At 39.9% G+C, this 20,792-nt stretch overlaps 1 protein-coding gene across 2 annotated transcripts; it reads right to left on the reverse strand.

Annotated features, from left to right (window-relative positions):
* Nucleotides 1–218: 218 nt before the first annotated feature.
* exoc3l2b (exocyst complex component 3-like 2b) lies at nt 219–20,628 on the reverse strand. Of its 2 annotated transcripts, none has more exons than XM_087796167.1 (15): nt 20,472–20,628; nt 16,448–16,912; nt 16,140–16,369; nt 4,501–4,763; nt 3,292–3,555; nt 2,933–3,051; nt 2,748–2,862; nt 2,568–2,678; nt 2,394–2,494; nt 2,195–2,311; nt 1,985–2,120; nt 1,242–1,364; nt 1,019–1,174; nt 834–955; nt 219–758 (listed from the first exon to the last, which is right to left on the reverse strand). In XM_087796167.1, exons 2-15 carry the CDS (start codon nt 16,873–16,875, stop codon nt 482–484), a joined length of 2,562 nt encoding a protein of 853 aa, XP_087652293.1. In that variant the 5' UTR covers nt 16,876–16,912; nt 20,472–20,628; the 3' UTR covers nt 219–481. The 2 variants fall into 2 exon arrangements, with proteins under 2 accessions (XP_087652293.1, XP_087652291.1); XM_087796165.1 differs by lacking the exon at nt 20,472–20,628 and adding an exon at nt 20,166–20,283.
* Between the last annotated feature and the right edge of the window lie 164 nt (nt 20,629–20,792).

Here is a 20,792-nt window from a genome sequence, read left to right on the forward strand (position 1 = left end):
ACTGATACACCTGTCTTCACGAAAGTAGAGACACACCTTCAATTGCTACCAGGTGTTATGTCTTGAAAATGCAAAAGTAATTAAACAATTAATTAAACAATTGCTGTGCTAATTCACATGACAAGTCATCTTAGGGTCAGAGGAATCCACCATAGGCCTGATCTAGAATGTGTTGTACAGTAGTTAAGGTTGTGATTTTTGACACGTCACTCACTACGTAAAGCTGACTTTTTATTGATGAACACACACCTTCCTATACAAACACAAACAAACATTCAACTGGGAACACACACAGACACACAATAATTGAAATGTGATCTCAGGAACAAGTATTTGATCATCTCCCATCATGGTCTCGTACCGCTGCCCTGGACCTCTAAAGACCTCCCCGGACCGAAAACCGGGACGTGTCCATTAGGTCGCAGGATTCTCGATTCTTTACAGTTGAAGCCAGGAAGTGATGTCATCATTAGTGGACGCTTCAGAGAGTGTCATCCGGGTTTTCTCTGTCCGGGTTTCTAATTTGACGACGCCGAGGTCTGACGGAACCGACGCACGCGGCGAACCGGCTCATGCTCAGGCTCAGGCAGCGGACCTCCGACGTGACCGGGACCTCGGAGAAGACTGCACGGTCCCGGGACATCCTGGACAGGCTGCCGTCACCGCTCTCCATGTCTAAGACGATGTCCAAGATCTCCTGACGCTCCGCCTGTCGAGTGGTTCCCCGGATGTTGAGTAGTGCCGAGACGTGCTTCGTCCTGCACGGACAGGAAGTGAGCGTGTCACATGATGCTTCTTTATTAAGACTCGAGTCACGATGAGTGATTTCCTACCGGATGTCTGGAAACTCTCGTACCAGGATGCCCACCTCCATCTGGACAGCCGGAATCTCCTCCAACTCGAGGATCTCTGAAATATGAGCGAGGGCGCCATCGAGCCAGGAGGAAGGAGACTCCTGACACACAAACACACACATTTTAAGTCCGAACGATCTCTTGGTTTTGGATGATTTCCATACCAGTTCCTTAAACAAGGCTCTGATGAGTCGTCCTTCGTCTCGGACCCGCGTGGACAGTTTCTTCCTCATCTTAACGGTCCTGCAGACGATCCGTCCCCTCATCAGTGCGCGGAGATACTCCACCACCACACGCCGGTGCACCTCGGCCACCAGCAGCTGAGGGACCACACACACCTGTGTGAGTCCATGTGTGTGTATGGCAGTGTGTCGCATTGTGTGTCACCTGGTACGGAGGACTCTCCATCATCTGGTACCTCTTGAAGTCTTCTCTGATCAGGACTTCAATGTTTTCATATGACTCCGTGTTGTTCAACCACTTCCTCTTGACCAGCCTCTCAAACAATGGCTACACAAATATGCAGACACACACACACACACACAAGTGTCAAAGCCAGATTTCACATCCCTGAAAGTATACAGTTGCCAATCGCCATATCGCTGCAGTTTAGTATTATTATTATTATTATTATATTAGTTTTAGTGGGTGGCACAAATGAAGGCCAACCTTACTTATGGTGCAAACAAAGAAGTGAACTCCCATGATGCCTTTCTGGTCACTTCAATACTGTATTTAAATGACATGTCTATGATGCTTTGTCAAAAAGTGATCAACAGCTGTAATTGGTTGACTGGGCGGCAAAGCATTATTGGAGCTGTAACCGTTACTAAGAGGGTTGTTGAAAGGAATGGCACCTCAGTCGTGTCCAAAATACATGTTATTTTAAACCTTGTCTATAGTTCATCTACTCGTTGTTTAAGAATTACACATATGTTTTTGAGAGTGTATAAATTGTGTGAGAGTGTGCAAATAAGACAGTGTGGGAATGTTTATAAAGACTGCAATGAGGGATTATGACCTGATTAACCTATTTCGCACATTCGTTTAACGCAGGAGTTTTCCATAATGCAACCCCCAATAAACAAGGGGCCACTGAATATGTGTGCACGTGTGACAGTGTGTTGTACCTTAATGTGCAGGTACAGACGATCTGTCAGGACTCGAACCCCCTGCTGGACGACCAGGTCCAGAGACCTGAAGGCTCGACTCAGAGAGTCTGCACTGAGAGACGGATCAGGTTCGGCACAGCGCTGCGTGAAGCCCCTGAAAACACATCGTTACACCTTGCTCCAGAGGGACTGGCTGTAGGGGGCGCTGTGTGTGCATGTGATCGATACCTGAGTGGAGGACAGAAGTTGACCATTGCGATTGTTTTGGACACAAAAATGTCCTCGCTGTCTCCAAACGACGCACTCTGCATGCCTTCATGGAACATCTCCACCTTACGCTGAAAACTAACACACACAACCATATGTACACATTGTGATTGTGTGTGTGCGCATGTGTGTGATTTCTAATGTCTTTGTGTGTTCATACCTGTACAGGAAGTCTGCCAGGCCGTTCAAGGTGCACCGAGCAACTCTGGTTGCCAGACTTGAGTTGATGACGGCAGATCGTTCCAGATCCACCTGCAGCCTCTGATACACAAAAACTGTGTTACGTTGTCGTTCAGGTGTTGACATGCAGTCTTTAAAAAAAACAACCTCTCACCTGGATGACCTTGTCGTCCAGCTGCAGGTGAAACTCCTCAGTGTTCTCTGACTCCGTCCAGCGTCTCTCCTCCTCCTCCAACATCTGAATTAACTCCACGGTAACATTGGCCTGCAGCCAACACACAATGTTAGTGTGTGTATGTGTGTGAGAGAGAGAGGGAGTCTGTGACTAGCTCACCCTGACAGAGTTCAGACAATCTTGTTCTAGACGGTCTACGGTGTCCACTGGCAGCAGTGGACCGAGGCCTGACCGACAGAAGGGGCTGGTGATACACACGGTGCCCAGGACATCCCTGTAACACACACACACACACAGTTGTTGATTTGAAAAAAATAAGGGATTGTGAGTGTGTGTGTGTGTACCGGTCATAAATGTTGTGCAGCCAGTCCAGCAGAGCGTAGACATCAGGAACCTCCAGTTGCGAGTCTGCAATGACCTCCAGACGCCGTGTGACTGCAATGTGGTAACTTTGCACGTACACCTGAAATGTGAAGATAACAGGTGACCTCTGACCCTGTGGAGTGTGTCTCCATATATAGTCCTGACTCTACAGCTGACTCCTCACAAGTGAACAAGTCCAGGAGGTGCTGATCATCTACAGCCTCAAACTGGAGTGATCCTAATGTCACATGATCTAATTCGGAACAGTTGACTCCACACTGTTGCCATTACACATATGTTTGTGTGTGTGTGTGTGTGTGTGTGTGTTTGTGACACAGACCTGAAAGGCCTGGTACTCCTCGGGGTAGACGGACACAACGTTCCTCTTGGCAGCGGTGAGCTCGTCCACAACGCAAAACCGTACCCGGTCCAGGAAGGCCCGCAGGTCACCTGTGGCGTCACTCCTCTGAGGCAGCGCTGAGTCGGCAGCTTCCTCCACTGCCTCCTTCCACCGCTGACACAGCTGACGGGGCCTCTTGCTACTAGAGGGCGCTCTTGTGCTGAGGGCCCAGTCCCTGTCTGCCTGCTCCTCCTGCTGCAACACCTACACACACAGATATGAGATAGATGCACACACACTTGTGAAATATGTGAACACAAAGACAAATTAAATAGGTTCACACACACACTTTTAAAATAAGTGCACACACACTTGTGAAATATGTGAACACAGACAAATTTAATAGATGCTCACATACTTGGGAAATAGGAGCACACAAAAAAATGTAATTGGTGCACACACACACCTCTAAAATAGGTGCACACACTTGTGAAATAGGTGCAGACACACACTCGTGAAATAGGTGCAGACACACACTTGTGAAATAGGTGCAGACACACACCTGAGAAATAGGTGCAGACACACACTTGTGAAATAGGTGCAGACACACACTTGTGAAATAGGTGCAGACACACATTTGTGAAATAGGTACAGACACACACCTGAGAAACAGGTGCAGACACACATTTGTGAAATAGGTGCAGACACACACCGGAGAAATAGGTGCAGACACACACTTGTGAAATAGGTGCAGACACACACTTGTGAAATAGGTGCAGACACACACTTGTGAAATAGGTGCAGACACACACCTGAGAAATAGGTGCAGACACACACTTGTGAAATAGGTGCAGACACACACTTGTGAAATAGGTGCAGACACACACCTGAGAAATAGGTGCAGACACACACTTGTGAAATAGGTGCAGACACACACACTTGTAAAATAGGTGCAGACAAACACTTGTGAAATAGGTGCAGACACACACCTGAGAAATAGGTGCAGACACACACTTGTGAAATAGGTGCAGACACACACTTGTGAAATAGGTGCAGACACACACCTGAGAAATAGGTGCAGACACACACTTGTGAAATAGGTGCAGACACACACTTGAGAAAGAGGTTCACACACACTTATGAACACACACATTCTTGTGAAATATGTGCACACTTATACGTGTGAAATAGGTGTGTGCGCACATGCACCTGCACAACAAGGCATAGGTTGGGTCCAGCAGTTGGTGAGCGCAGAGACTCTCTCACGACGGTCCACAGTTCTTTCTGCAGTTCCTCATAGAGAAGCTCAACGTCCTTCAGCTTCCGCCGGCTCCCGTCCTGCACACTCGGACTCGCTGCGTCTTCTGATGTAGGACTTTGATCAGCCTCGTAACACTCATGCTCCAATTCCAGGATATGAGAGTCGGCCAAAAACAAGTCTCGCTTTTTCACCAGCTGCAGAATCTCCAGTACTGTAAAGGACAGAGTAGACCGCCATAGTAACTAACATGACTGACATGGTAATATGACTGATATGTATATAGTAACATGACTAATCTATTCATAGTAACATGACTGATATATCTATAGTAACATGACTAATCTATTCGTAGTAACATGACTGATATGTTCTTAGTAACATGACTAATCTAGTCGTAGTAACATGACTGATATGTTCTTAGTAACATGACTAATCTAGTCGTAGTAACATGACTGATATGTTCTCAGTAACATGACTAATCTATTCATAGTAACATGACTGATATGTTTAAAGTAGCATGACTAATCTATTCATATTAACATGACTGACATGTTTATAGTAGCATGACTAATCTATTCATAGTAACATGACTGACATGTTTATAGTAGCATGACTAATCTATTCATAGTAACATGACTGACATGTTTATAGTAGCATGACTAATCTATTCATAGTAACATGACTGACATGTTTATAGTAGCATGACTAATCTATTCATAGTAACATGACTGATATGTTCATAGTAACATGACTGATATATCCATAGTAACATGACTAATCTATTCATATTAACATGACTGACATGTTTATAGTAGCATGACTAATCTATTCATAGTAACATGACTAACATGTTTATAGTAGCATGACTAATCTATTCATAGTAACATGACTGACATATTTATAGTAGCATGACTAATCTATTCATAGTAACATGACTGATATGTTCATAGTAACATGACTGATATATCCATAGTAACATGACTAATATATTCGTAGTAACATGACTGATATGTTCTTAGTAACATGACTAATCTAGTCGTAGTAACATGACTGATATGTTCTCAGTAACATGACTGATATGTTTATAGTAGCATGACTAATCTATTCATAGTAACATGACTGACATGTTTATAGTAGCATGACTAATCTATTCATAGTAACATGACTGACATGTTTATAGTAGCATGACTAATCTATTCATAGTAACATGACTGACATGTTTATAGTAACATGACTAATCTATTCATAGTAACATGACTGATATGTTTAAAGTAGCATGACTAATCTATTCATATTAACATGACTGACATGTTTATAGTAGCATGACTAATCTATTCATAGTAACATGACTGACATGTTTATAGTAGCATGACTAATCTATTCATAGTAACATGACTGATATGTTCATAGTAACATGACTGATATATCCATAGTAACATGACTAATCTATTCATATTAACATGACTGACATGTTTATAGTAGCATGACTAATCTATTCATAGTAACATGACTAACATGTTTATAGTAGCATGACTAATCTATTCATAGTAACATGACTGACATATTTATAGTAGCATGACTAATCTATTCATAGTAACATGACTGATATGTTCATAGTAACATGACTGATATATCCATAGTAACATGACTAATATATTCGTAGTAACATGACTGATATGTTCTTAGTAACATGACTAATCTAGTCGTAGTAACATGACTGATATGTTCTCAGTAACATGACTGATATGTTTATAGTAGCATGACTAATCTATTCATAGTAACATGACTGACATGTTTATAGTAGCATGACTAATCTATTCATAGTAACATGACTGACATGTTTATAGTAGCATGACTAATCTATTCATAGTAACATGACTGGTATGTTCATAGTAACATGACTGTTATGCCCATAGTAACATGACTAATCTATTCATAGTAACATGACTAATCTATTCATAGTAACATGACTGATATGTTTATGGTAACATGACTGATATGTTTATAGTAACATGACTGATATGTTCATAGTAACATGACTGATATGTTTATAGTAGCATGACTAATCTATTCATAGTAACATGACTGATATGTTTATAGTAACATGACTGATATGTTCATAGTAACATGACTGATATGTTTATAGTAACATGACTAATCTATTCATAGTAACATGACTGATATGTTCATAGTAACATGACTGTTATGCCCATAGTAACATGACTAATCTATTCATAGTAACATGACTAATCTATTCATAGTAACATGACTAATCTATACATAGCACTGTAACATGACTGATATGTTCATAGTAACATGACTGATATATTCATAGTAACATGATTGATATGTTCATAGTAACATGACTGATATGTTCATAGTAACATGACTGATATGTTTATAGTAGCATGACTAATCTATTCATAGTAACATGAATGATATATTCATAGTAACATGATTGATATGTTCATAGTAACATGACTGATATGTTCATAGTAACATGACTGATATGTTTATAGTAGCATGACTAATCTATTCATAGTAACATGTCTGATATGTTTATAGTAGCATGACTAATATATTCATATTAACATGACTGATATGTTCATAGTAACATGACTGATATGTTTATAGTAGCATGACTAATCTATTCATAGTAACATGACTGATATGTTCATAGTTACATGACTGTTATACCCATAGTAACATGACTAATCGATTCATAGTAACATGACTAATCTATTCATAGTAACATGTCTGATATGTTTATAGTAGCATGACTAATCTATTCATATTAACATGACTGATATGTTCATAGTAACATGACTGTTATGCCCATAGTAACATGACTAATCTATTCATAGTAACATGACTAATCTATTCATAGTAACATGACTGATATGTTCATAGTAACATGACTGTTATGCCCATAGTAACATGACTAATCGATTCATAGTAACATGGCTAATCTATTCATAGTAACATGACTGATATGTTTATAGTAGCATGACTAATCTATTCATAGTAACATGACTGATATGTTCATAGTAACATGACTGTTATGCCCATAGTAACATGACTAATCTATTCATAGTAACATGACAAATATATTCATAGTAACATGACTAATCTATTCATAGTAACATGACTAATCTATTCATAGTAACATGACTGATATCTTTATAGTAGCATGACTAATATATTCATAGTAACATGACTGATATGTATATAGTAACATGACTGATATGTTCATAGTAACATGACTGATATGTTTATAGTAGCATGACTTATCTATTTATAGTAACATGACTGATATGTTTATAGTAGCATGACTAATCTATTCATAGTAACATGATTGATATGTTTATAGTAGCATGACTAATCTATTCATAGTAACATGACTGATATGTTCATAGTAACATGACTGTTATGCCCATAGTAACATGACTAATCTATTCATAGTAACATGACTGATATGTTTATAGTAGCATGACTAATCTATTCATAATAACATGACTGATATGTTCATAGTAACATGACTGTTATGCCCATAGTAACATGACTAATCTATTCATAGTAACATGACTGATATGTTTATAGTAGCATGACTAATCTATTCATAGTAACATGACTGATATGTTCATAGTAACATGACTGTTATGCCCATAGTAACATGACTAATCTATTCATAGTAACATGACTGATATGTTCATAGTAACATGACTGTTATGCCCATAGTAACATGACTAATCTATTCATAGTAGCATGACTGATATGTTCATAGTAACATGACTGTTATGCCCATAGTAGCATGACTAATCTATTCATAGTAACATGTCTGATATGTTTATAGTAGCATGACTAATCTATTCATATTAACATGACTGATATGCCCATAGTAACATGACTGTTATGCCCATAGTAACATGACTAAACTATTCATAGTAACATGACTAATCTATACATAGCACTGTAACATGACGGATATGTTCATAGTTACATGAGTAATCTATTCATAGTAACATGACTGATATATTCATATTAACATGACTGATATATTCATAGTAACATGACTGATATATTCATAGTAACATGACTGATATATTCATAGTAACATGACTTATCAATTCATAGCACTGTAACATGACTGATATGTTCATAGTTACATGACTAATCTATTCATAGTAACATGACGGATATGTTCATAGTAACATGACTAATATACGTATTCATAGTAACAAGACTAATATATTCATAGTAACATGAATGATATGTTCATAGTAACATGACTGATATGTTCATAGTAACATGACGGATATGTTCATAGTAACATGACTAATATACGTATTCATAGTAACAAGACTAATATATTCATAGTAACATGAATGATATGTTCATAGTAACATGACTGATATGTTCATAGTAACATGACTAATATACGTATTCATAGTAACAAGACTAATATATTCATAGTAACATGAATGATATGTTCATAGTAACATGACGGATATGTTCATAGTAACATGACTAATATACGTATTCATAGTAACAAGACTAATATATTCATAGTAACATGAATGATATGTTCATAGTAACATGACTGATATGTTCATAGTAACATGACTGTTATGCCCATAGTAACATGACTAATCTATTCATAGTAACATGACTAATCTATTCATAGTAACATGACTGTTATGCCCATAGTAACATGACTAATCTATTCATAGTAACATGATTGATATGTTCATAGTAACATGACTGGTATGTTCATAGTAACATGACTGTTATGCCCATAGTAACATGACTAATCTATTCATAGTAACATGACTAATCTATTCATAGTAACATGACTGTTATGCCCATAGTAACATGACTAATCTATTCATAGTAACATGATTGATATGTTCATAGTAACATGACTGTTATGCCCATAGTAACATGACTAATCTATTCATAGTAACATGATTGATATGTTCATAGTAACATGACTGATATGTTCATAGTAACATGACTAATCTATTCATAGTAAAATGTCTGATATGTTTATAGTAGCATGACTAATCTATTCATATTAACATGACTGATATGTTCATAGTAACATGACTGTTATGCCCATAGTAACATGACTAATCTATTCATAGTAACATGACTGATATGTTCATAGTTACATGACTAATCTATTCATAGTAACATGACTTATCTATTCATAGTAACATGACTAATCTATACATAGCACTGTAACATGACGGATATGTTCATAGTAACATGAGTAATCTATTCATAGTAACATGACTGATATATTCATATTAACATGACTAATATACGTATTCATAGTAACAAGACTAATATATTCATAGTAACATGAATGATATATTCATAGTAACATGACTGATATGTTCATAGTAACATGACGGATATGTTCATAGTAACATGACTAATATACGTATTCATAGTAACAAGACTAATATATTCATAGTAACATGAATGATATGTTCATAGTAACATGACTGATATGTTCATAGTAACATGACTGTTATGCCCATAGTAACATGACTAATCTATTCATAGTAACATGACTAATCTATTCATAGTAACATGACTGTTATGCCCATAGTAACATGACTAATCTATTCATAGTAACATGACTAATCTATTCATAGTAACATGTCTGATATGTTTATAGTAGCATGACTAATCTATTCATATTAACATGACTGATATGTTCATAGTAACATGACTGTTATGCCCATAGTAACATGACTAATCTATTCATAGTAACATGACTGATATGTTCATAGTAACATGACTGTTATGCCCATAGTAACAGGACTAATCTATTCATAGTAACATGACTAATCTATTAATAGTAACATGTCTGATATGTTTATAGTAGCATGACTAATCTACTCATATTAACATGACTGATATGTTCATAGTAACATGACTGTTATGCCCATAGTAGCATATTAGCATGACTAATCTATTCATATCAGTCATGTTACTATGAATAGATTAGTCATGTTACTATGAATATATTAGTCATGTTACTATGAATAGATTAGTCATGTTACTATGGGCATAACAGTCATGTTACTATGAACATATCAGTCATGTTACTATGAATAGATTAGTCATGCTACTATAAACATATCAGTCATGTTACTATGAATAGATTAGTCATGTTACTATGAATAGATTAGTCATGCTACTATAAACATATCAGTCATGTTACTATGAACATATCAGTCATGTTAATATGAATATATTAGTCATGCTACTATAAACATATCAGACATGTTACTATGAATAGATTAGTCATGCTACTATAAACATATCAGTCATGTTACTATGAACATATCCGTCATGTTACTATGAACATATCAATCATGTTACTATGAATATATCATTCATGTTACTATGAATAGATTAGTCATGTTACTATGAATAGATTAGTCATGTTACTATGAATAGATTAGTCATGTTACTATGGGCATAACAGTCATGTTACTATGAACATATCAGTCATGTTACTATGAATAGATTAGTCATGTTACTATGAATAGATTAGTCATGTTACTATGGGCATAACAGTCATGTTACTATGAACATATCAGTCATGTTAATATGAATAGATTAGTCATGCTACTATAAACATAACATGACTAATCTATTCATAGTAACATGACTGATATGTTCATAGTAACATGACTGTTATGCCCATAGTAACATGACTAATCTATTCATAGTAACATGACTAATCTATTCATAGTAACATGACTAATCTATTCATAGTAACATGACTAATCTATTCATAGTAACATGTCTGATATGTTTATAGTAGCATGACTAATCTATTCATATTAACATGACTGATATGTTCATAGTAACATGACTGTTATGCCCATAGTAACATGACTAATCTATTCATAGTAACATGACTGATATGTTCATAGTAACATGACTGTTATGCCCATAGTAACATGACTAATCTATTCATAGTAACATGACTAATCTATTCATAGTAACATGATTGATATGTTCATAGTAACATGACTGATATGTTCATAGTAGCATGACTAATCTATTCATAGTAACATGACTGATATGTTCATAGTAACATGACTTATCTATTCATAGTAACATGACTAATCTATACATAGCACTGTAACATGACGGATATGTTCATAGTAACATGAGTAATCTATTCATAGTAACATGACTGATATATTCATATTAACATGACTAATATACGTATTCATAGTAACAAGACTAATATATTCATAGTAACATGAATGATATATTCATAGTAACATGACTAATATACGTATTCATAGTAACAAGACTAATATATTCATAGTAACATGAATGATATGTTCATAGTAACATGACTGATATGTTCATAGTAACATGACTGATATGTTCATAGTAACATGACTGATATATTCATAGTAACATGACTGATATGTTCATGGTAACATGATTGATATATTCATAGTAACATGACTAATCTATTCATAGTAACATGAATGATATGTTCATAGTAACATGAATGATATGTTCGTAGTAACATGATTAATATATACATAGTTATATGACTGATATATTCATAGCAACATGATTGATATTTTCATAGTAACATGACTAATCTAGTCATAGTACTGTAACATACATGTTAACCAATATGTTTTTAATAACATGACAAAGTATTTTATGTATTTGGCCCCTGGGTTACCAATATGGTAAACCTCTCCCTTTCCACAGGGGTTTTTCCCAATGCATTTAAACATGCCATTGTGGAGCCTCTGCTCAAAAAACCAGGCTTAGACCCAACTGACCTCAGTAATTTCAGGCCTATTTCTAAGCTCCCTTTCTTGTACAAGATCTTGGAGAAGGTGGTGTCTTAGCAGCTGTCTTTGTTCCTGGATAAGAGCGACATCCATGAGAAGTTTCAGTCTGGCTTCCGTAAACATCACTCTACGGAGACAGCTTTATTGAAAGTGTCCAGTGACATCATGATGTCGGCTGACTCTGGTAAATTCACTGTTCTGGTTCTTTTGGATCTGTCCTCAGCCTTTGACACAGTTGATCACCAGATCCTGCTGAGAAGACTGAGGGATGAAGTGGGACTGTCTGGGTCTTTGTTAGAATGGTTCTCATCTTACCTTTCTGGGCGCAGTTTTAGTGTATCTGACAATCAAATGAGGTCTGAATCGGTAGATCTGTTGTGTGGAGTCCCTCAAGGTTCTGTTCTGGGTCCTTTATTGTTTTTGCTGTACTTGATTCCCCTCGGTAAAATCATTCAGAGATTTCCAGATGTTTCTTATCACATTTTTGCTGATGACATCCAGCTCTACTGCTCTTTTGATCTAACTGAGCCCCAAAGGCTGAACAGCTTAGTCAATTGTTTGCTAGAAATCAAATAATGGCTGAGTGAAAACACTCTACAGCTAAATGTGGACAAAACTGAAACTCTGGTGGTTGCTCCTGATGATAAGGTTCCAGGGTTGAGTCAGTACTTGTGTGACTTAGGTCAGTCTGTCAAACTGAGCCTATGAAACCTGGGTGTTGTATTTGATAAAGACATGTCTCTTGTTCGACACTGCAGAAAACTGACCAGAAACTGTTTCCTTCAACTGAGAAAAATCTGAGAAAATGTTGTCGGAACATGATCTGGAGCTTGTAATCCATGCGTTTGTTTCTTCTTGTCTGGACTTTTATAACAGTTTGTTTTCATGTCTTAACAAAAAGGAGCTGTCACGCCTGCAGTTGATTCAGAACTCTGCAGCGAGAATTCTAACCCGCTCAAGTAGAAGAACTCACATTTCTCCGAACCCTAAAACTCTTCACTGGCTTCCAGTTTCTTTCAGGATAAACTTTAAAATTCTGGTTCTTCCTTTCAGAGCTATTCATTGTCAGGCTCCTCCTTACATCACAAATCTGATCCAGCCTTACACCCCAGCTCGGGCTCTGAGGTCTGTGGATCAGAATCTACTTATGGTTCCACGCACACGGCTCAGGACCAGAGGAGAGAAATCTTTTCAGGCTGTTGCTCCTAAGCTTTGGAACAATCTTCCTCTCTTTTTGCGCTTGATGGAGTCTACTGACTCCTTCAAGAAACATCTTAAGACGTTTCTATTTGTTCAGGCTTTTCCTTGATTTTCTGGAACTCCTGTGTTGTTCTCAGTATTATCTTGATCTTTAAAGTGTATATACTTTTTTGAGTATTGTTTTGTTTGTTTAAGCGCTTTGTGATGGTGACCCTGGTCTGGAAAAGCGCTGTATTAATATTACTTACTTACTTACTTACTTATTTTACCATAGTAACATGACTAATCTATCCATAGCAACGTGAATGATATATTCATAGTAACATGACTAATCTATCCATAGCAACGTGAATGATATATTCATAGTAACATGACTAATCTATTCATAGTAACATGACTGATATATTCATAGTAACAAGACTAATATATTCATAGTAACAAGAATGATATGTTCATAGTAACATGACTGATTTTACCATGGTAACATGACTGATATATACCTATACATTCATAGTATATCCCTGTTTAACCATAGTAACGGAGTCATGTTACTATGGAGATCTTGGTACTGTTACCATAGTGACATCAGTCATTTTAAAATGGTGTCATCACTCATGTTACTATGGTGACATCCCTTGTATTACTATGGTGACATCACTCGTGTTACTATGAGAACATCAGTCATTTTACTATGATGACATCACTCATGTTACTATGGTGACATCAGTCATGTTACTATGATGACATCACTGATGTTACTATGGTGACATCAGTCATGTTACTATGGGGACATCACTCGTGTTACTATGGGGACATCACTCATGTTACTATGGGGACATCAATAGTGTTACTGTGTGGACATCACTCGTGTTACTATGGGGACATCACTCATGTTACTATGATGACATCACTCATGTTACTATGGTGACATCAGTCATGTTACTATGATGACATCACTGATGTTACTATGGTGACATCAGTCATGTTACTATGGGGACATCACTCGTGTTACTATGGGGACATCACTCATGTTACTATGGGGACATCAATAGTGTTACTGTGTGGACATCACTCGTGTTACTATGGGGACATCACTCATGTTACTATGATGACATCACTCATGTTACTATGGTGACATCAGTCATGTTACTATGGGAACATCAATAGTGTTACTATGTGGACATCACTCGTGTTACTATGGGGACATCACTCATGTTACTATGATGACATCACTCATGTTACTATGGTGACATCAGTCATGTTACTATGGGGACATCAATAGTGTTACTATGTGGACATCACTCGTGTTACTATGGGGACATCACTCGTGTTACTATGGGGACATCACTCGTGTTACGTTGGGGACATCAATAATGTTACTATGGCGACATCACTTGTGTTACTATGGGGACATCACTCGTGTTACGTTGGGGACATCAATAATGTTACTATGGCGACATCACTTGTGTTACTATGGGGACATCACTTGTGTTACTATGGGGACATCACTCATGTTACTATGGGGACATCACTCGTGTTACTATGGGGACATCACTCGTGTTACTATGGGGACATCACTCATGTTACTATGGGGACATCACTCGTGTTACTATGGGGACATCACTCGTGTTACTATGGGGACATCACTCGTGTTACTATGGGGACATCACTCGTGTTACTATGAGGACATCACTTGTGTTACTATGGTGACATGAGTCATGTTACTATGGGGACATCACTCGTGTTACTATGGGGACATCACTCGTGTTACTATGGGGACATCACTCGTGTTACTATGGGGACATCACTCGTGTTACTATGGGGAAATCACTCGTGTTACGTTGGGGACATCAATAGTGTTACTATGGGGACATCACTTGTGTTACTATGGGGACATCACTCGTGTTACTATGAGGACATCACTTGTGTTACTAAGGTGACATGAGTCATGTTACTATGGGGACATCACTCGTGTTACTATGGGGACATCACTGGTTTTACTATGGTGAAATCAGTCATGTCACATCAGTCATGTTACCATGGTGATATCAGTCATGTTCCCATGTGACATTAGTCATGTGATGAGCCACTAGCTCTGCTGGTTCCAGCTCTGTGTATCCGTAGGTGCCAACAATATTATCAGCCAGCATAACCAGCTCTGGTTCTGGAAGATCTGACGATGAAGCTTCATGGTCCAGGCCAGGAATTTACAAACATTAACACAATGTCCTCAGACCTGCCTGGACTTCAACCTCCGGAGATTGTTTGACATTCCACATGTGCAGATGTCGCCAGACAGGAAACCATGTTACTTTAAGACCATGTTCTGACTTGGTCCAGATTCTAGACCGGATTAGAGCCCTCTCTTAGAGTCTCCTGCTTAGACATGTGTACATTATCGAGTCAATCCACGGGTTCATACTCACGCCCCCATCAACACAGGTTCACACACACACACACACACACATTGGTGTTTGATAAACACAGTAATCTGATGACTCAGCAGTTCAGCACGCTGTAGTCCGGTGCTGTCTCACCTGACAGAGGCTCCCGAGGCTTCACCTCCTCCTGCACCTCCTCTGGCTGTTGCTCAGGACCCTCTGAGGAGCGGTCTGCCCCAGACTCCCGTTTCTTGCCCCGGCCAACCATCTTCATGAAGGAGACGCGGCGGCTGCCTGAGTCACACTCACTCTCCGGTCGGCTGAGCTCGCCATTGGTCAGCGAATCTTTACGTTGACTCAGCGTTTCCCGGTACTTCCCGGCAAACCTGAAAAAAAGCAAGCACAACGGCAGGACTTTTGAGACCCGACTGGTTCTTCAGTGTTGATCATGTGACTTGGCTAACCTGAGGAGACTTCCTTCTGAGCTGCGACGCCCCCTCTTCTTCTTCTGGGCCGGCGATGGCGTTCCCTGCAGGGACCCTTGCGGCGATGGCGTTTCGCTACCTTTGCTCCGCCCCGAAGCCCTCAGGTTCTTCCCGATCTTTCCCAGAGCCTTGAGAGGGGATGTGATCTTGAACGAGGTCTTCCCCGACGCGCCGCCTTTGCTCCTCTTCTCCTCGTTGGCCTCGTTCTCGTCCTCGAACGGGTTCCGGTCCTGCGGCGCGGCTCCGTCCAGCAGAGAGCTGCCGGCGGGCCAGCGACCCTCGCGGCCCGCATCGTCCTCGAAGGGGTTGTGATGGTAAGGGGGGAGGCTCATCCTGCGCAAGATCAAGAGGCTGTCCTGGACCGCTACGCCCTTTAGGCGACCATGCAGGGTTTTGAGGATGGGCATGATTGCGAGGGGGCGAGGGGAGGGCACGCAGCAGAATCTGGGTAGGAGAGAGAGGCAGGTGAGGCGGGTGAGACCCACAAACAGATCCCAAGTGTCCACATGAGTAAGTAAGTAAGTAAGCAAGTAATTTTTAGTTGTATAGCGCTTTTCCAGACCAGGGTCACAAAGCACTTAAACAATCAAAACAATATTCAATAAAGTATATACTTTAAAGGTCAAGATAAAACTGATAACACAACAGGAGTTCCAGAAAATCAAGGAAAAGCCTGAACAAAAAAAAAGATGTTTCTTAAAGGAGTCAGTAGATCCATCAAGCGCATAGAAAGAGGAAGATCGTTCCAAAGCTTAGGAGCAACAGCCTGGAAGGATTTCTCTCCTCTGGTCCTGAACCGTGTTCAGGAACCATCAGTAGATTCTGATCCACAGACCTCAGAGCCCGAGCTGGGGTGTAAGGCTGGATCAGATCCCTGATGTAAGGAGGAGTCTGACCATGAATAGATCTGAAAGTAAGAACCAGAATTTTAAAGTTGATCCTGAAAGAAACTGGAAGCCAGTGAAGAGTTTTAAGGATCACTGCAATAGTCACAAGACTACTGTGGAACATCAAAGCAAATTGGAGTTCTAGACCACGGCAGCATCGTCTGTAAGTGGACGGGTTAGAGAATAAGTTACTAAAACAGTGTGAGTTGGTGAAAGTAAAAAAGTGAGTTAGTGAGGGATCATGTGGGGGTGTGGGCGTGTCAAGGTAGTGAAGATAGTAAGAGTGAGTTAGTAAGAGCGAGTGAGTAAGTGAGAGTGAGTGAGAGTATGTGTGAGTACATTGATGTGTCATTCTGTAACTCTCACTTTTTTGTATTTTTAAATTAGATCTTAATATATATAATATCTGACTTAAAAAATGTAACTTCCTGTTTGTCTGCAGAGAAAGTGACACATGCCTCACACACAAGTGTGCGGCCTAAAGATAAAGCGAAGGTTTTTTCCTGAAGCTGCAACTCGGAAGCTTCAGGAGACAAACAACTGAGACGGAAACCGGGGAGAGATAGTGAGACGGACATACTGGGTTGTGTTCACGTCAATACCCTTCGACACGAAGCACGACTGATGAATCAAGTTGTGTTTGTGTGTGTGTGTCTTTGGGTGTGTCCACATGTCAGTGTGTGTTAGTGAGTTCAAGGGCATGAGTGTGTGTTGACCACGTATGTGTTTATGATCTTCAGATGAAGGAAACCGAACAAAGAACTTCCCGTTACTCATTATCAGAACGACACTGGACCCAAAGTCCAGAGTGGGAGTGACCTGTCAATGTTTGTCGCCGCCGTGGAAACAATCAGCTGCTGCCACTTTGACCAGAGGTCAGATTTTGAAGGTCTGAGAGAGTCTGAGACAAAAATGGACTTCATATGACATGTGAAATGTCATAATTCTGCCAGAAAGACTGTTCTGGTCTATGGCATCAGATGGGCTGAGGCATTAGGGGGCGCTCTTTTCCACATCAGAGGTTTGCCACATTCACTTGTCACCACTAGAACGGGGTCGACAGAAGGTCAGCAGAGCTACCTTCACACGTGTTGAAAGTAGCTCTGCTTGTGTTGAAAACATTAACAGCGCCGGAACAACGAGACAGTCGGCACATTCAGTTCCAAACACACAACTGTGTATGAATGTCACTTCCAGTCCTGCGACAACACACGCGTCGCTATGGCGCTGATGACACTGGTGTGTCTCCATGAGGACACTGGTGCATGAAGGAGATCTAGCAGTTCTCTCTGTAAACATGTCATGTACTCTTGCTGCATGACGACCCTGATGTCACCAACACTTGTCACCATGACAACATATGATGTGTCACTCACACATTTACTTGTCACCGTGACAACACCGACTTGTCTCCATGAAGACACTAATATGTCACTCGCACTTGTCACCATGACAACATGTGATGTGCCACTCACACATTTACTTGTCGCCATGACAACACCGATGTGTCTCGATGACACTTACATGTCACTCACACTTGTCACCATGACAACATGTGATGTGCCACTCACACATTTACTTGCAACGTGAAAACACCAATGTGTCTCGATGACACTTACATGTCACTCACACTTGTCACCATGGCAACATGTGATGTGTCACTCACACATTTACTTGTCACCATGACAACACCGATGTGTCTCGATGACACTTACATGTCACTCACACTTGTCACCATGACAACATGTGATGTGTAACTCTCACACAATTACTTGTCACTGTGACAACACCGATATGTCACTCACACTTGTCACCATGACAACATGTGATGTGTGACTCTCACACAATTACTTGTCACCGTGACAACACCGATATGTCACTCACACTTGTCACCATGACATCATCTGATGTGTTACCCACACATTTACTTGTTGCCGTAACAACACCGATGTGTCCATGATGACACTGATATGTCACTCACACTTGTCACCATGACAACATGTGATGTGTCAATCACACATTTACTTGTCGCCATAACAACACCAATGTGTCCATGATGACACTGATATGTCACTCACACTTGTCACCATGACACCATCTGATGTGTTACTCACACATTTACTTGTCAGGTTGATGACACTTCCTGGTGTTTATCACCATAATAATTATGTCACTCACAACGTTACCATGACAATACCGATTTTTCTTTGACTAACCCACGATACAGCCAAAGACCAGTCAACTTGAAAATACTGATGTGTCTCTCTCTCTCTCTCACACACACACACACCCACACACACACACACACCAATCACTGTGATAAAGCGTATGTGTCTCACACTCTTCACCGTGACTACACTGATGTGTCCATCACCCTCATCACTATGGCGACACTGGCGTGTCACTCACAGTTGCACTCTTGTTTCTGGTGGAGGTCAGAGTGAAGAGGTTGTGATCTTCTGATTCTCATCTCCAGTGTTTCTACTAAGATCACTGGAACTTCGTGTTCCCACCAGACAGTCTTGCCAAGACAATGACGTAACCAGAGATAACCCAACGACAGAGAAGTAATTAGTCACATCTTAAGTCTGCAACGAGTTCCCGTTAATCAGTAACCCTTCCCGAGTCCTTGAACGCACCACCTCAAAGTCACAGACAGGTGACTCGCAGGTGAAATCCGCACGGACATGCAAGAACTTTTTCCCCGGAACACGAAACAAACTTGATACATTTAAATAGTTTGTAACCTAAAGAGTAGAAAATCAATGTGTTGCTAAAAGTGAATACAAATATCAAAACTTTCCACTCACGCAGGTCCATCGTTGCGGTAAAAAGTGAGCACGTCACGAACACCTGAGTCTACTTTTGGCCTGAGGTAAATGGGTTCGCTAGGTCCGAAACTGCAGCGCTTGGTGCTGAGTCCAGAGACACTTGGAAGACTGAAGGTGGGCGGAGCGCGCGGACGAGTTACCTTTGACGCGTGACGTCATCGGGAGCAGGTAAAGGTGTGCGCTATTATATTTCAAGTCTGCTCCCATGTGTAAGTCGTAAATACATTATTTCTAGTTATGTCGATGACGTCACAACTTGTTGACGTTACTGATGAAAACACTCACCTGTGCGCGCGTGACAGTTTTCTTCTCCTGGTTCTGGTCCTGCCGCTGGTTCCAGACCGTTAGTCTTCTGCAGGCGCTGCTCTTGAGAGTCGCTTGTTTCCTGTTTGTTTTATTTTTTAGCCGCTGAAGGAAACTGTCATCTTTTCCTTTTCCTGCCGCACACGCGCACGCACGCGCTTGGACAATCCAGTGACGCCCCCCGGTGTCTCAAGGTAGGAGAGCAACAGCAGAGAGAGACCCCAGAAGTGACTCGGTGATGGCAGGTCGAGTCGTGTTGAAATTTAAAAAAAAATGCCAAGGACAAATATCTTTATCTTCATC

The sequence above is a fragment of the Callionymus lyra genome, chromosome 7 (genome assembly GCF_982586985.1).
Source record: "Callionymus lyra chromosome 7, fCalLyr1.hap1.1, whole genome shotgun sequence".
NCBI lineage: Eukaryota > Metazoa > Chordata > Actinopteri > Syngnathiformes > Callionymidae > Callionymus > Callionymus lyra.